General features: G+C 41.0%; 1 protein-coding gene across 1 annotated transcript in view; it reads left to right on the forward strand.

The window, feature by feature from the left end:
* The window catches only part of KIAA1598 (KIAA1598 ortholog), a 121,396-nt gene that overhangs the window by 27,616 nt on the left and 75,869 nt on the right, over window positions 1-17,911 (forward strand). Inside the window, exons 3-4 of the mRNA XM_006879908.1 lie at window positions 2,295-2,355; window positions 12,667-12,761. Coding sequence (XP_006879970.1) covers window positions 12,675-12,761 — 87 coding nt within the window. The 5' untranslated portion in view covers window positions 2,295-2,355; window positions 12,667-12,674. The remainder of the gene's footprint in view (window positions 1-2,294; window positions 2,356-12,666; window positions 12,762-17,911) is intronic.

A 17,911-nucleotide genomic window follows, 5' to 3' on the forward strand; every position in this document is an offset into this window, starting at 1 on the left:
TTTTTTTAAAAAGAAAAGAGTGGAATGCCGCCAGGTGGGTGTCTGCTGAGGCAGATGGAGAGATACAGCCCTTGTGACATCAGAGAAAACTTAGGAAGAGACAACTCTTAGAGGAGAGAGTGCCTCAGGCCATCTCAGCCCTTGGAAATAGCAGATGACGAAACACGAAAGGGAAGTGGTGTGCAAGTCAAACGTCAGAGCATTCAGCAGTCACGACTCAGAGATTTGTCTGGTCAGGAAGAAGCCATGTGGCCCCCTTTCTGAACCTTCGACTGGACTGTGCATTATCTGAGGTGGAGTGGTGGGTGGGCGGGCAGGCACCTGGAGCATCAAGCAGAGGGTGAGTCCGCGAACGCACGGTGAAGATCCTGAAGCAACTGACCAGCACTTGCACAGAATCAAGAGCCGTACTGTCTGATTCGGTCATTGTGACTCAGAGGAAGGGCCGGTGAAACTTGTTTATTTGACTGTCCTGCACACCTGTGTTGAGAATCAAAAACAAGGGCCGGTGAAACTTGTTTATTTGACTGTCCTGCACACTTGTGTTGAGAATCAAAAACAAAACACTGTAAGAAGGTACATTGCTATCCCTAAAGTACAGTTTGAATCCACCAGATGCTCTGCTGGAGAAGGAGGGACAATCTCCTCCTGTACCAGTCAGATCTGATTTGACAGTACACACAAAATAATAAAATTAATTTTTTTTTTTAAAAAAAAAACCCAGAACAACAAAAACACCACATGCATTCTGTCAGCTGAATTGGAACTGGAAACTGTTAGACAGGAATATTGTTTTTCCATTGGGTGCATTTTCACAAGGAAACTATAACCCAAGTATATGCCTCCCCCCTTAGGAAGTGACTCTTGGTCCAGCCTTACCTGTGTTGTAGGTGGTCAGAATGAGGACTGAGTGACCAGCTTTGCTCATCTAGTGCTGTGGCTTGGTTCATGCCCTCTTAGACCACATTGGGTTTGCCCATACGAGTGGAGATAGGATTTTTTTCGTTTTCTGTGATTCCTCAAGGGCGCTCTGGTGGGCTAGTGGGTAAGGAGTTGCACTACCAGTCTAAAGACAGACAGTTCAAACCCACCAGCTGCTTCTCAGGAGAATGATGGATGGTCTCCTTCCGCATGATTTAGGGCCTCTGAGAACCTGCTAAAGGGTCAACTGTGAGTCAGTTCATAGTCACCGTCAGTCCGTTCTCCTCAGTAAGATCTGGTTTCCCAGTGGTTTGACTATGATCTCCAACCTTGAAAGCCTAGGTGTCGTTCTGAAAAGTAGAGTTGCTGTGAGTTGGAGTTGGATTTTGGTTTTAAATAAGGAACTCTAGTGGCATAATCTATTGTGTGTTACACCATTAACCAAAACTCAAGTGCTCCGTTGGTTCAAATCCATAAATTTGAATCAGTTCAGTGGCAAAGAGTTTATTGGATTTTGAGGTTATATTAAAACTAGTTCCCATCAGAGCCTGTTGAAATGAGATATTTGTGTTTATATCAGCTGTCCCAAGATGTCCTCATGCTTTTATGGGTAGTTTTACATTTTTTAATTTTGATTTTTCAGGGGCTTCTACCTTTTAAAATTCAAAATAGGTTTATGTAAATGACTCAAGCTTATTGTGAGTTATTTTGTCTTTTCTCTTTTGAATTGGCTTCCTGTCTCTGTTCAGAATGCTAAGGAAGCAGGGTTGGTCATCCTTGGATGACAGCAGGAGGACAGGTGGCCAGTTTGTCCCAACTCTGTGGCCTTTCCGTTGGTCACAAGGGGCAGAGTGTTGTGTCCTGCTGAAGCTGCTGTGACCCGGACCTCTGTGTGAGCGAGGTGCTCAACGCAGCAGGACTTAATAAAAAAGGAGCCCCAACATTCTTCTCAAGAATGAGTACGTTGTAACTCCTGGCTGTTAAACTCCATGACTAAGGAGGACCTGCACCGGAGGACGCTGATTAGTTAAAGGATCGAGAAAATTCACCAGATGCAACACTATCAATACCTTGCCAGTTGAACTGTGATCACCATGTGACTGGGTTGTGTTTTCCTAAATTTATTTTAATTTTATACTGATTTGCATACAAAATTTGTGTACATTGTGTTTCATTCATATACGTTGTTTTTCACACATTCTTTGATTCACACTGTTTCATATGATCATGCCAATACTTTGTGTCTTAGAAAATTTGCTTTAATGTTTTGTTCTCAGAAAAAAAGACATGTTTACAAATGTGTGCTTTTCCAAACATAAGACTTATCATACAAATATAACCTTTCTCCGTTTTCTCCCTTCCCTTTGTTTCAGTGCGACAAAATTAGGCAAGAACGAGATGAAGCCGTTAAAAAACTGGAGGAGTTTCAGAAAAGTATGTAAGCATTTTGATGAATTGTTCTAACATGCCTAATTGTGTACTGGGATGATGTGGGTAGTTATAAGTGCTATGTTGAGTTGCTAATGGGCTGTGAAGCCTATCAAGAAAGCAGGAATTGTTGTTTGTTGACCCATGCAATGCCCTGGCATTATTGATATGTTTAAAGAAATAGATTGTTGTTGTTTTATGTGTACATGAATATAAAAGATAGTTTTTACTTGTTACAATGTTTTTTAACAATGCATAAAAGTTGTACTAGAACAGAAATCACTTTTTATCTTTGCTTGTTGAGAAAACTGAATATTTCATACTCTATCCTTGCTGGTCTCCCTTTCCCCCAAAGTAATACATGTATCTCTTAAATATATCAATATATTATTGTCTCTATTAAAAATGTGTTCCATTTATAACCTACTTTGTTTTTTCCACTAACAGTTGTGATCATCTTTGCAAATGAGTAAAGAGGAACCTTGGCTGTGATCTTGACCCATAGTATTTTGTTATAGTGCCAACCTTTCTTTAAATATTCCTTCTCCAATAGACTGATGGTTTCTGGGTTTTAGCTATTACAAATAATGTCATGGCAAGTATTTTTATATCTAATAATCTTTATAGTGTCTGATGAGTCCTTTAGGCTGATTCATAGCAGTAGAATGATGAATTCAAAGAATTAGACCTGTTTAAGGGTTTAAGTGTATGACATTGCTTTCTCACACAGGAAAATCATGTTCCCACTGAAGCTGTGGCTGACTTCTCAAAGTCTTTTCTGAATTTTTGCCATTAATGTTTAATAACAGAAAATTCCTCTGCTCTTACTTTATTCCCTAAGATAGCCGGTAGCTGACTACCCTGAGAAAAATCAGACGGAAACGATATAGATGAAAAAAGGGCTGGGCCTTGGTTGGGAGCATTCCCTCAGTCTTGGAAGTGGGGTCTTTCTCCATCTTTCTGCAGATAACTGCAGCAGTCAGAAGGAGCTCTGGCAGTGCAGGGGTTAAATGCTTGCTTGCTAACTGAAAGGTCAGTCGTTTGACACCCATAGCCACCTGGTGGGAGAAAGAAGAGGTGACCCTCTGCTTCCAGTGCTGAAGCCTGAAACCCTGTGGGCAGTTCTGTTCTGTCCTATGAGGTCACCGCACTGAACTGACTGCACAGCAGGAGATGTGTGACAGTCAGGTGATTTAATTATAGAGAAACTGTCAACTTAGTAACCACATGACAAAACTTTGTATCCCTGGTGAAGGAAAAACAATCATTAAAAAAAAATCCATCCAGCATTCTAGTTATGTTTCAGTAGGTCTGTTTCTTTTTTAGCATCTGTATAAAGAAAACATTATGGGAATACATCTGGTTCCAATATGCTGTGATAGACATATTGCTTATTTGTGATTTTGTGAGTTGCAGTTGTGTAGGATTTTCTCCCTCCCTGATAATAGCTCTGACTTTGGGTTGGCTGCACAACCCCTTACCACTGATCTGTAGTAGGGAGATGGACAACCTCCCCTTGTGCATTTAACTACCTCTGAAAACCCACTAGAGGGTCAGAAATAAGTAGGTTTTTCCTCGCTGGTATACAGCAACAACATCAGACTAAAGGAACCTCCTTAGACTTGTGCCAACACTGACTCAAAGCTGAAAGTTCTACCGATGGAACGGCTACCAGTTAACGGGCTTGAATTCTTGATGGCACGTTGGGGTCCTGTGAGCACCTGGAGGAGTGCGGGTTTTTATGCTTGGATATGTTGTTAAAAGATTTTTGGACCAGGTGGGCATTCCACAGAGGTAGAAGCAGCTTCTCTCCAAGCCAGTCTACCTTTATTGATGATGTTGTTGTTACGTGCCGTCGAGTCGCTTGCAACTTATAGCGACCCCTGTGTACAAGAGTCCTAAATGCCGTTCTCTCCTGTGTCAACCTCACCATCTCAAACACACTCGTTCCCACCACTCCAATCACAGAATCGATCCATCAAATCGAGGGTCTTCCTCTCCTGCCCTGTCCCTCCACTCTCCCAAACATGATGTCTCTCTCCAAGGGCCAATCCCTCTTTGCAACATGCCCATAGTACGTCAGAGGAAGCTTCAGAATCCTTGCCTCCAAGGAGCAGCCCAGTTTCACTCTCTCCAGGACAAACCTGTTTGTTCTCCTAGCAGTCCATTATGTATTTATTTGTTTTATTGTAGCTCAAGTGAGAGTTCACAGGACAGATTCATTTTCTGTTCTGCAGTCTGGGTACACTGTGTTTCGTGGCATTAGTTGCAGTCTCCTCGATGTCATGGCTCTCTGCCCACCTCCTCCCATTTTCCATCCCTCCTCTGTGATGTAACAACACTCTGCCCACCTCCTCTCGGTTCCCATCCCTCCTTCTCTTCTGCCCTTTCTGCCTCCTTTTCTTTGCTTTTGGGCAAATGCTGCCTTTTGTTACATGATTGATTAGACTGAAGAGTGCATTCCTTTCAGATATTATTATCCACATTACTGGCTTATTGTTTGGTTAGAAGTTGATTCTTGAGGTGGAGTCATTTGAGGGGTGTCTAAGGGCCACAGCCTTGGGGTTTCACCAGTCTCTTACACTATGACCAACCAGCCCTTTCATCTACCATTTCTCCTCCCCCCCTTCTTTGCCTCATCTTCTAGATACCTCTTATTGTTTAACACCTTTACATTTTTCTTTTCCTTATGAGTCAGCAACTCACCTATTGCCGTGGGGTCAGAACCAACTCCTATCTGACCCACCAGCAGGTTCAGAGGCAGTAAAGCACATGGAAGGAGGTTCCCCATTTTTCTCCCATGAAGCAGCTAGTGGATTAGAACCATGTACCTTTGGGTTGACAGTGCAGTTTCTTACCATTAAGCCACCAGCAGAGCTCACTCACCCTTTGCTCAGTCTCGAAAGAAGAGAAACTAAGAAATGAGAAGATGTGAGTTCCTTGTTTAAACAGTGTTTGAGGTAAGTGGTTCATAGCCTCGGGATAGAGATTTGAAGGGAATGAGGAAGGTTCTCTAGAGAAAAGCACCTTGCAGTGAACCCTGGTGACCCTGAGCCGGTTTCTGGGTGACTAACACTGGGATGCGTGGCCCTGCCTCATGGGCTCTTGAAGGGTTGCATGAGCTCTTCCAGGTGCTGCCCACGGCGCCTGGATAGAGTGAGTTCTCAGTAGTGCTGTTTGCACCATCCCAGCTACCCAGTGCCTGATGCCCCTACAGCTGTAAGATACCAGAACCAAACCCACTGCCAACAAGTTGGCTCCGGTTCAGGACGACCCTTTATTGAGGCTTTAAATCTTTAGTGGGGGCGAGGGGGTCTACCTCATCTGTCTCAGGCAGAGTCACTGGTAGGTTTGAACTTCTGACTTTTCCATTAGCAGTCAAACACATACCGCCTTCTGCCATCAGGGCTGCTTTCAGGCTTTATTAATAGTGAGTTTACATGATCCACCTTTAACAGGATGCCCATCTCCACACTTGGCTAGGTCTGGAGGAAAGTCTTTTTGTGCTGAGGTAACATCTACCCCCTGTCATTTTGGTGGCTGTTGATTGGTTGTTTTCAACCCCTATGATGTATCTCCTTGTTAACATGTAGGAAAAGGCTGAAGGAGGCTCCAGAAGAAACTTTGTTAAACTCTTGGACCTTCCTTTCTTGCTCTGCAGCTTCTCCAAGCTCATGTTACTCATGGTTCCATGGCATTCTTGCTTTTGTAACTTTTATTGTGATCTGAATGAAACTTTACAGAACAAATTAGTAGATTAGTTTCTCATGTAACCAGTCATACACGATTTGCTCTGGGATGGTGACTTCAGTCACCACCCTGCAGCAGCCCTCTACTCACTTCCAGCCATTTACCATTTCTGTTCCTCCTCTTTTCTTACCCTTCCTGCCTTCTGAGCTTGATCCCTGGGCACGTGCTCCCCTGTTGATTTGGCGTGGTAGATTGTCCACAAAGGAGTACATGCTTTCTTGGTGTTATTGGCACTTTGTTGAACTCTCTTGTTGGTCTGCTTAAAGTTGAACCACAGGCATTGACTCAAGTTCCCAGCCTTGATGGGTATGTAAGGGCATTAGTCTTGAGGGTTTTTACCACCAACACTCAGTCCAGTAAATATGACCTTTTGTCTGAGTTTGAGTTTTGTTCAACTTTTATCCAGAACCTCAGGGTTGAAATTCATTTTTGGAGCGGTTAGCAGTGGTAACTGGCCACCACCTAGTTCTCCTGGTTTCAGGATTGTGGTGGCTGGGTCTGTGATATTTTTAAATTTTCTTCAAGCTCTTCCTGTGCCTTTCTGTTAGTTTTTTATGCAAGTTACCCTACCACATAGTAAAGCCTTGTTCTCTAGAAAGACAGAGACCTTCGAAGGCCAAGTTAAATAAAATAGTTTGTGTCTTTCAGGTTAAAACCTTAGATACTCTGCTCTTTTTTTTTTTTTAGGGTTCACTGATTTTCTTGTGTGAATATTGGCTCTCTCAAAGTTGTTTTATTACTGTGAGAAAACCTTTTAAGTGATCTCATATTGACAATGAACTTAGACTATATTCTTTATAGTCCTGTTGTTGTGTGCCATCAAGTCAGAACTGACCTATAGATAACCCATCAGTGGGTTTTCAGAGGCAGTAAATCATACAAGAGGAGAATGCCCATACTTCTCCCAAAGAGCAGCTGGTGGATTTGAACCACATTCCTTTGGAATTGCAGCACAATTTCTGACCACTAGGCCACCAGAGCTGTTTTCTTTCCATGAGAAAACCTTTCTAACCAATCTGATATTGACGATAAACTTGGAGTATATTCCCTACAGTCACTCTGAATATATTCTAAAATTGCAGTGACTAAATATCCTACAGTTGGATATTCCTGGGAGTTGGCCAAATTGAGAGGAATTTTTGCTAAGGAAGTAATACCATTGGTGATATCACCTTAACTGTGATAGATTGCAAAGGACCACAGAAAGTTACAGTTACCTGGAAATGAGTTTGTTTTGGCAGCCCCACTTAGAACCACTTAGTTTTGGGATAGATTATTTTATTTCCCTGGACCAGTTTTCTTATGTAGAAAACCTACCTCATAGAGTTGTAAGGTTTATGTAAAGGTGTTAGTATAAGGCTAGGCACATAGTCATGTTCAGTGAATGCTGATGGTGGTCACTTCAAAAATAGTGCAGTATACTACAGACAATATTTTTATAAAAGGGTGTTTACAGATAAACTTACATCTGGCATACTTTCTCATTTGTGCAAACAAGCATAGGAATGAGAATGTATTTTATACCTGGGAAAAGAGATTCTCTTGTGCAAATGAAGAGAATGAAATAGAGTGCCAGTGGTATGAACAGAATCTCTTCCTATTTTTTAAAGTATTTGTAGCTAAGTTGGCATAGATGCATAAGGTTCTTATTTTACCTTATTTTAATGTAAGAAATGAGCCCATTTGAGTGGTTAACTGAGAGGTCACTGGTTCAAACCCATCTACTTCTCTACTGAAAAAGAATAAAGCAACTGCTCCCATAAACATTTTGTGTATGTTGGGTTTTGGAAGATTTTTTTTTGGTGCCGAAACCCTGGAACAAACAATCTCATAAGATTTACAGGCTTAGAAACCCAGAGCCTCTTGGGCCTTGTAGGGTAACTATGAGTCGTAATCTACTCAGCTAAAGTGGGTTTTGGGTTTAGGGCAAGAAAATGAGCCCTAGTGGCATCATAGTTGAAGTGTTCAACTACTAATTAAAAGGCCAGTATTTAAACCCACAGGCTGCCTTGAGGGGAACAATGTGACAGTCTCCTCTAGCAAATATTTACAGGCTTGTAAATCCTAATGAACAGTTACTGTAAATTGGAGTCAACTTGATGACAGTGTGTTTGTGGTTTATTTGGTTGGTTGGGGAGTGCAGAGAGCTTGTAGTGTTTTATTGATTTTACTTGTAGCAAGTGAAGGTGATTATGATGAAAAATTTTCTTTCAGTAAGGATTGGTTCATAATTTCAAAGTGAGGGCAAATTTATATAACATTAATGGATAAGTAGGAGTTGTCTGTAAGTCAGACATTTGGAACTCGAGAACTGCCTAAGAAGCGAAAATGTTGCTCTTATGCTCATGGTTAGTAGAAAAGAGAAATAAGTTAAAAACCGTTATCTTGCAAGATGTTTACTAAGGTGATAATTGTTAAAGGTGTTTTGAGGGTATAGAAAGGGAGTGCAAAAACTTAGCTAATTAAGCTAAACTGAAGGAAGCAATAGTTGATGTGTTTAGGATACACTTCTCTGAAAGAAAAATAATTGAAAGAAAAACTTTTAAAAAGTTGAAAGTTGAATTCAATTATTAATTAATTAAGAACATTTCTAACTTACACAAAAGTGAGAGTGTAGTATAATGGGCTCTTCCACATCTGTCACCCAGTTTCAACCATCATTACTTCATGGCCTATTTTTTCATGTTTGTGCCTACGCCCCACCCCTGTCTCACCTGCTGCTCACTGATTGCTTCCACCCCTAGTCACTTTGAAACAAATTCCAGCCATCTTACAGTTTTATCTGTACGTATTTCAGTGTGTGTGTGTGTGTGTTTATTTTTTTTTTTCAATCAAGCACTGTCGTATTGTTTTCTTTTTAAAACCTCTTATTATCTATCCAAATGGGTCCTGGATAGTGTAAGCAGGTTAGAGTTGCCCACTAACTTACAGATTGGCATTTTGAACGCAGCTGTACTGTGGAAGAAAGGCCTGATGATTTGCTTCCATAAGGATTATACCAGAGAAAACCCTTTCAGCACCTTCTGCTCTATAAAATATGGCTCTCCATGAGTTGGAACGGCCTCAATGGCAACAAGTTTGCTTTTTGGTGTTGGTGGTGGTCATTTAAATATATAAGACTAGTGGGAATGAATTATGGCCAGCTTGAAACATACTCAAGTTCAAGTCCATAGGGAAATCATAAATCAAGCAAATAGCCCACTGTGGTTGATTTTAATTAATCACAACCATTGGGTTTCTCAGCATGAAAATTTTCAAGTGGTGGAAACTGCCTGTCCTCCTTCCTTGAAGTACATGATGAATTTGAACTATTAACCTTTGAGTTAGCACTTAATACAATTACAACACTTAATACGCTATGCTAACCAACCTCCTCACTACAAAGAAATTTATAAATTAAAAAATTGTTTCTGTTGTGAGTTCTGTAACTTGACTTTTGGTTTAAGAAATGGAGTCATGCCTTTTAAAGAGAAAAATGTCCTCCTCACCTTCTAAACCTGGGACATTGATAGGTTGCTTTCTGTCCTACCAGTTATCCCTACCAGATAGCATTGGGATCATTTCTTACACTAGCCAGGAAAACACAATTTTTAATTTTCATTATCCTTCCATCTGAGGAAGAAATAAAGTTCTTGCCCAGTGGAGCGTACCATATTGGTATTGGAGAAACATGGGTAATACTACCTTGCTAAGTTTATCAAGTTGAATTACTTGGCAGCTGTTTACAAAATGTTTGGAAAACAAACGTCGGCTGTTTTGTTTTTTCCCTCCCCCCTTATTGCTGGGCCTAAACCTTACTACTGCAGAATGATTTTTCCTTACTCTTCCATGAGCAAGAATGTTATTGAATAAAAAGTCAAATTCCTATGAAAAATGCAGAGTGTTTATGTTTTTGTTATGATAGTGGAAATACCAGATTGTGGCAGAAGATGTCAAGTAGTTAAGGCTAAAAAATTCAAAAGTAATATCTGATGTTGTAAAAATTGTATAGGTTTCTTTTCTCTTCCCTTCACGTTTTTGAAGAACCCACCTTGTAAACATAGTGATAAAATGCCGGGAATATTAGGATTTTAAGGAAATAATAGGGCCTATTATTTAAACTACAATATAAAAGGCAATTATATTGATGAAGAGCTACACGGGCTTTGTGCTTGTGAATAAACTTGGCCTGTGTTCAGCTTCTATTTGTTCTTCTGGCATAAACACATATTGTGTGTGATTCCAGTTTAATGGGGACCCGTTTGTATGCCAAGCAGCTGCATTTTCGGGCCTATTGCGTGATTTCATAGCTTTCTGAAAATTGGTTCTATTCAGAACAAGAGATAGAAGGGAAGAAGGGGGGTAGTGGGGATGGGGGGGTGCAGCTTCAACACACAATCATTTCTTTTCAATTGGAGCCAGAAAGGTTGATGACAACATGACCATTGTGTTATAATGATAAGACCACTGAGGCATCTGTACCTCTCATCAAGGCTTTCACACAACAGCAGATACAATTTAATTCACTCTTCTGTCAGCAGTGCTGATACCATTATGCCGTCTGTCTCCACAGTTATAATCACTGTCCTCTGAGAAATGCAGTTGAAATGATCTTGAGCAGTCAAAGAAACTCTCAATTAAGGCTGCCACTTCCAATGTGTCAGATTGTGTCTTATGCACTTGGTACAATTTTCACTTCCAATCCTGTTTATTTACAATGTCTACCAGTAATTACGCTTAACGTGTCATTTAGTGAGGGGGGCCCCTGCCAAGCGATTGTTGGGTGCTGCTGTACCATTGAGTGGGAGGTTCTCCTAGTCAATGCCATCAGCAGCTTTTAGGCCCTGATGGGATGCAGTAGTAATGTTGATAATGCAAGTATCGTGCTCATCAAGTCATAATTAGATGCCACTCAAATGTGCCACTTGTAATAACAGTGTTGATTCATGTTTTTCTCGGTGACTGCAACTACTAATTAGTTAAGTGGTTTTTGGTTGGCCTGCATTTGCTGCGGATTATTATTACCCCTGAAAAAATGTCAAGGTTAGAGATGTTTCTGGCCATTTAGTGCTGCTTTATGAATTTGAATATTAACATAATAAGAACTTTGGACAGACTTAGGAAGTAATATATTTTTGTATTTAATTTGGAGAGAAATTTTTCCCCCCTGAGTTTAATCATAATTGCAGGTTAATTAAACTTAAATGAAGCAAAAGTAATCTCTCTTTGTGTTATGTGAGGCCAGTGCTTTTTGCCTAACTTTGCTGGTTTTCGCGTTTGGGTCTCCTTTAAATGTTTTTTTTTTCAAGCCAAACCAATGTCAGTAAGTATACATGTCTGCAGTGACTTTGGCAATTCCGAGCATTCTCTTTTTGCTGGAGATGTGGGTGGGAAGAATTGGCATTTTTCTTACTTGAACTTCAGAACACCATCCAAATTCTCATTTAACTTTGTACCTTTAAATCTCAATTGTTATAAACTCAATACTGAGACTCTGAAATGTGTTGTTTTTCAAGCATTAGTAAGATCTCCAGTAAGATTTGTGTTTCTTCTGGCTCTCCTGATAACTCTTCATATGCTTTCATCAACACAGAAATCTTGCTGTTATACTTTCTTGCCTTAGGTTTTTTAAAAAAATACTTGAACTCACTCTGGCATCAGTAGCGAGTCCTGCTGCAGTTCTTAGGTAGGGTGGAACGTGGCCAAGCAGGCTGTAAGACCACTATAAACCTTGTTTTTCTTTTATTTCTAATTAGAGAATTGTCCCCATTAGAGCCAGGTGTTATATCCTGCTAAGATTAGGAAATCAGGTTTGCCACTTTTCTTTCTTTTTGAAGCATTCTTTTGTTTAAGTGAGCAGATATGTCTATGGATGTGTATATTCCTACATAGATAAGAAGGGGCTCTTAGTGGCCCATTGCCTCCTGTGGTATATTGCAAACCAAAAGGTCATTGGTTTGAATCTCTCAGTTGCTTGGAGGGAGAAATCTGGGCAGTCTCTTTCCCAAAAGACTTACAGCCTCGCAAGCCCACTGGAAGGTGATTGTGAGCTGGAGGAGACTCGACTTCTGTGGGGGCTACACAGTCAGTAAAAACCAACATAAACTCCCTAATTGCCATTGCATTTATCCTGGCTCCTAGCAAAGTTGTAGGACAGAGCAGAACTCTGTTGAAAGATCCCACAACTGTAATCTTTACAGAAGCAGACTGTCACGTCCTTGTCCCACAAAGTGACTGGTGTGTTCAAACATCTGACCTTTCCGTCACCACCCACGTGGCCTAACCACCATGCCATCGTGTCTCCTTAAAACGCTTTAAAAATTTTCCAAGAGCACTTGTGTGCAATAGCAGTAAAGGTTCTTCCTTGTCGTCGTCATATTCTTTTTTTTTTTCTTTTTCCACTGAAACATTAGCTAAAATTGCAAATAGGGCAGCTTTGGGGAAAATGCTCTTTTTCTGTGACAATTAAAGTTCTGGTGAGCTAAAGAATTGGAGTATTCTTAATCATGGGACGTGATGCGTGGGCTTCTGGAATAGCTGACTAATCTCTGGTTGCTGAGCTTTTTCTCCCCCCTCTTTTATTCCCAGTCTCTCACATGGTTATAGAGGAAGTTAATTTTATGCAGAACCATCTTGAAATCGAGAAGACTTGCCGGGAGAGTGCTGAAGCTCTGGCCACAAAGGTGAGACAGTTGAAATGCAGGTTCTACCTGAGCTTTTCCACTTCCTCTTACTTCTCTAAAGCCTCCCTTCTCTCCTTTGTTGGTTTTCTGATTCTCTTACCCAATCGTTGATGCTCCCGATGAGGGAAGTGGTGTAAAGTCACAGAATCCTGGAATAGGATTAGGTAAATGCCTGCCTGAGTGCAAAGATTATTTTGATTATATAAAAAGAACATAGGTAGATGGGGGTTTCAGCATTTGTCCTTTTTGGGGTCTGGGCAAACAGTCTCAGGGGAGTCCGAAGGTGGACTTGCCGAGTGTCTCTGCAGTTGGTTTAAATGCAGAGCAAGTCTCAAATCAACCTGGTGTGACATCAGACAGTAATAAGTGTTTCGTGTTTGAATCAGATTTTTAAAAAGCGGCAGCATTCAGCCTTACATTTCAGGTGATTATTTGCAAAAGCAGAACAAGGGCATGCTAAAGCTGACCTCCAGTGTCTCCCTGATTGCCTCTAGCTGATGAGTTTACCAAGTGTGTAATTTTCTATATTCCAGCTCATCAGAAGTACATTATTATTAAAGAAGGTTGGGTTGGGTGGTTTTTTTTCTTTTCTTTTTTTAAAATAAAATCTCTGCTTATGCATTTTGGGTTGGGTAAAAGACATCTGAACCACTTTATCAGAAAATAGATTTAGAGCCATTTGCAACCAAATTTCATTAGCAATGCTGGTCAGTGGTGTTCCTTCTCGCATTTCCCCTTCTTCCAGGAGAAATTCTACTCCCAGATAAATAAATAAACAGATCTGTTCAGCTTGTGTACATTAGCTGCCTTTTCAGTGGAGGTCTCTGTTTAATTGTTTGCCTAACAATAGGACATTATAGAGTCCATCAGATACCCAGCCAGAACTTAATGAAGAAATAAGTGCATGGAACTTTCTCTTCTGGTTCTTCTCTGAACAGTTGTTGTTGTGTTGTTGAGCACGACTGATAGCGGCCCTGTGAACAAAAGGCTTGAAGCCTTTCTATAATTATCGTCATTTATCAAAATTCATAGAGTTTCCAGAGGCATGTTGTTTAGGAAGTGGATGCCACTCCTGCAAGGTCCTCTAAGCCATTCCGTTAAGAACAGTGGTCCAAGGGACTCTCGCTTTGTTTTCACTCTGAAGGACCTCTCGGAGCTTACCTGTTGATGGTATTGTGTGCATTCTCTCTTGTTCCCTTCATTTCCTCTTTGGGAACAAGTAGGAAGAACGCATCTGGAGCACAATAGCTGTTAGGGTCTCCCAGTGGCTGGGGAGGGACTCGGGCTGTGTTTTTTCTTGTTAACAAGTTTTACAGAGGAAGCACCAGAGTGGGAACCCTGCCTGCCTCTCGGGCTGGCTGACTTTGTGGAAATTGCAGTGGTTTGGGAGGCAGCTTTTATGAAGTATGTTCGGGAAGTTTCCTTTTCCTCTCTGGACATCTTCAGTCACAGAGTGGACGGAGGTAGACCAACCTGGGGAGTGGCTTCAGCTATCCTCTTTTCATGATGCCTTTCAGTCATTGGGCCATATCTGACCCCTTTTTAAGAACCATTTTTATTCTCCTTAACCTCCTTTTTAATTAAGTAATTCGGGGCAAGAGCGTTCTGGGCTATAATTGCTGTGTTCTGAATGCCAGGGCTGACTCAGGTTGACTTCTAAAGAATACTCTAGACCCACTCTTTCTAGGGTGTGGCCCGGGTATGTGGATGTTGAAGGAATGGTGGCTTTTACGTTCATCTGTGGTTACAAACCACAGAACTAAGGCCATTTCTACATTTAAATCTTTGCTATGGGATCCTCTAAATTACACAGTTTGTCACCTGTTTCTTAAAATATTAATTTGAAAATGGATGTAGAATTTCTTTTTAAGGGTTTAACATTGACTTGTAGAACCTAGACCTAGGCCAGGAGGCTGTTGTGCAAACAGAACAAGGGAACACAACATGGTTTAAAATTAAGAAGAGAGTGTGTCAGGGTTGCATTCTCTCTCCATACCTATTCAGTCTGTATGCTGAGCAAATTGTTCGAGAAGATTGACTCTTTGAAGAGGAATCTGAGGGAGACTCATCAGTAGCCTGCACTATACAGATGACACAACCTTGTTTCCTGAAAGTGAGGAGGACTTGAAGCACTTGTTGCAGAAAATAAAAAGAATACAGCCTTCAATAGAGATTGCATCTCAATGTCAGGAAAACAAAGATTACCACTGGACCGATAGGAAGCATCATGATGGATGGAGAAAAGATTGAAACTGTCAACTTCATCTTACTTGGATCCACAATTAACACTCTTGGTTCCAGAAGTCAGGAAATTAGGAGACATATTACACTGGCAAAGTCTGCAGTTAGGGACCTTTCCAAATTATTGAGGAGTAATGATGTCAGTTTGGGGACTAGGGTGTGTCTTATTGAGGCCTTAGTCTTTCCGATCACTTGCTATGTAACTGAGAGCTGGGCAGTGAATAAGAATGACAGAAGAATTGATTCCTTTGAGCTGTGGTGTTGGAGAAGAGCACTGAACATCCCATGGATGGTCAAAAGAACAAACAAATATGTCTTAGAGAGGGTGCAGCCATAGTGCTATTTGGAGGCAAGGATGATGAGGCTTCGCCTGCCATACTGTGGGTATGTTGCTGTTGTTATTGTTGTCATAGCGACCCTATGTACAACATCCCTAAACCCTGCTCTATCCTGTGCCAATCTCACTGCCTCTGACACACCCATCCCGATTACCCCAGTCACTGAATCAATCCACCTCATTGAGGGTCTTCCCTTCTGTGCTGTCCTTCCACTCTCCCAAGCATGATGTCCCTCTCCAAGGACCTCTCCTTCCTTACAACATGTCCAAAGTATGTCAGACGAAGCCTCAGAATCCTTGCCTCCAAGGAGCAGCCGGGTTTAACCCTCTCCAGGATGAATCTGTTTGTTTTCTTGGCAGTCCAGGGTACATTCAATACTCTTCTCCAGCACCACAGCTCACAGGGCATGTTGCTAGGAGAGGCTGTTTCTTGGAGAGGGATATGATCCTTGGGAAGGTGCAGGGTTGGTGAAGAAGAGCAAGACCGTCAGCCAGGTGGGTTGATACAGTGACTGCTGCAATGGTCTCTGTTGTGTCAGAAAGTGTGAGGGACAGCACAGGAGAGGAAGACCCTCAGTGAGATAGACTGATTCCGTCAGTGGGGTAATGTAGATAGGCGTGCCAGAGACAGTAAGATTAGCACAGGATAGAGCAGGGTTCAGATCTGTTTGTAGGGTCGCTGTGGGTTGTATTTGACTCAATGACACCTAACAACGACAACATGGCCTTGTAGGCCTTGAAACGCAAAGTAAACAAACATTCTCAATCAAAGAATGTAAACGTGCTCATTGGATGTGAGAGATACTCCAACTATGAATGGGAAATTTGGATGTCTCATTATAAGTCATTGTTGTTTGGTGCCGTCAAGTTGATTATGACTCACAGTAATCCTATGAACAAAAGATCTGAACCTAGTCCTGTCTTGTGCCATCCTCACATTTCCTGACACACGAGACCCATTGCAGCAGTCACCTTGTCAATCCACCTGGTTGAGGGTCTTAGTCTCCTTCCCCAACCCTCCCCTTTTCCCAACATCATGAAGTATGATTAGTAAATTATAATGTTGTTGTTGTTGTTATGTGCCGTCGAGTCGCTTGCAACTCATAGCGACCCTATGTACAACAGCCCTAAACCCTGCTCTATCCTGTGCTAATCTTACTGTCTCTGGCACGCCTATCTACATTACCCCACTGACGGAATCAGTCTTTCTCACTGAGGGTCTTCCTCTCCTGTGCTGTCCCTCCACCCTCCCAAGCATGACGTCCTTCTCCAAGAACTGGTACCTCCTTGCAACATGTCCAAATTATAATAGTGGGTCTTAATTTAGGTTGTATGTGTGGACATAGTCATTTTCATAGTAAGTCCCATTTAGTTTTTATAAATTCTTTTCTTTCTGAATATGTGCCATCCCCTTAATGACAAATGGAGTGTTTAATTCTTGTGATTCATTTTGACCTTACAGTTGAAAAAAACAAAGCAAAACACATAGGGATTTGTTGCCTCACTAAATGTATAAGTTAAACTAATAAATGTATTTAAGTCATATGGTTCAGAGCTATTTAACTTGCTTATTTTTTATCTTTAATTATTCATTAAAATACACCCACCATACCAACTCTCCTTTGTATTGGAATATAGTGGAAGGTTTGCTTTCTGAGGGGTGATTAAAAAAAAATTTGCCTTGTAACTAATTAAAAAAAATTCCAGATTACAAATAGCCTGCACTGACCTTTAATGCAGTGAAAAATAACGGCAGTGAAAGTGCTTAGCCAAAATTTGTGGATTCAGAGTTCTCAAAAATACTAAATTAGTAAGTAAATTAGACCTTATATATATGTATACACTGCCCTTTTCCCCCCTTTTAAAATATGGAAATGATGTTTAGAGAAGACATAAGAGAATTTCTGGCTGATTTTTCCTCTCAGGTTACTAACTTTGTTAATGAGAGTAGTTGTAATGTAAGCAGAGATCTTTGAGTAGAGCAGACTCTTAATGCACTAGTTTGAAAGTTTGTGTTTACCCAGAGGCCTATTGGCAGAAGGTTGTGACAATCTTAATTCCAAAGGAACTGGACAGAGAGGAAAATGTGCAATAATGAATGAATGGAAAGCCAAGTTTTCTATAAACTTTCATTAAAAGTCTCAATTAAAAAATACAAAAAATAAAAATAGAAGGGTCACTAGTAAAATGAGTACAAAAGTTCCAACGGGGAAGGAAGGAGAGGGCTGAGGATGAGGAGGGGGGAAAATAATCTCAAGGTCACAGTGTTTTGTAGGCAAAGCAAGAGGATAAAAGGAATTAGGAAAAATTCAGTGGGGACCTGAAAAGGTGGCATAATGGTAAGCAGGGAACAATAGTAATTAATTTTATAAAGCACAGATGAGGGATATGTGATTAGGTATTTTTTTTTTTTTTGTGATTAGGTATTATTGTCATAACAGGAGTCCAGAACGAAGGCTGCACAGTGGGGTGGACCTGGGGGGAGGGATTTTAAAACAATGAAAGAATTTTTCTTTTACTTTTCAAAGAGAAGAGTGTACTGGGTGGGGGGAGAGGGGTGGGCAGGGAGAAA

Source organism: Elephantulus edwardii, unplaced genomic scaffold (assembly GCF_000299155.1).
Source record: "Elephantulus edwardii isolate Elephantulus edwardi_28Jun2011 unplaced genomic scaffold, EleEdw1.0 scaffold00006, whole genome shotgun sequence".
Lineage (NCBI taxonomy): Eukaryota > Metazoa > Chordata > Mammalia > Macroscelidea > Macroscelididae > Elephantulus > Elephantulus edwardii.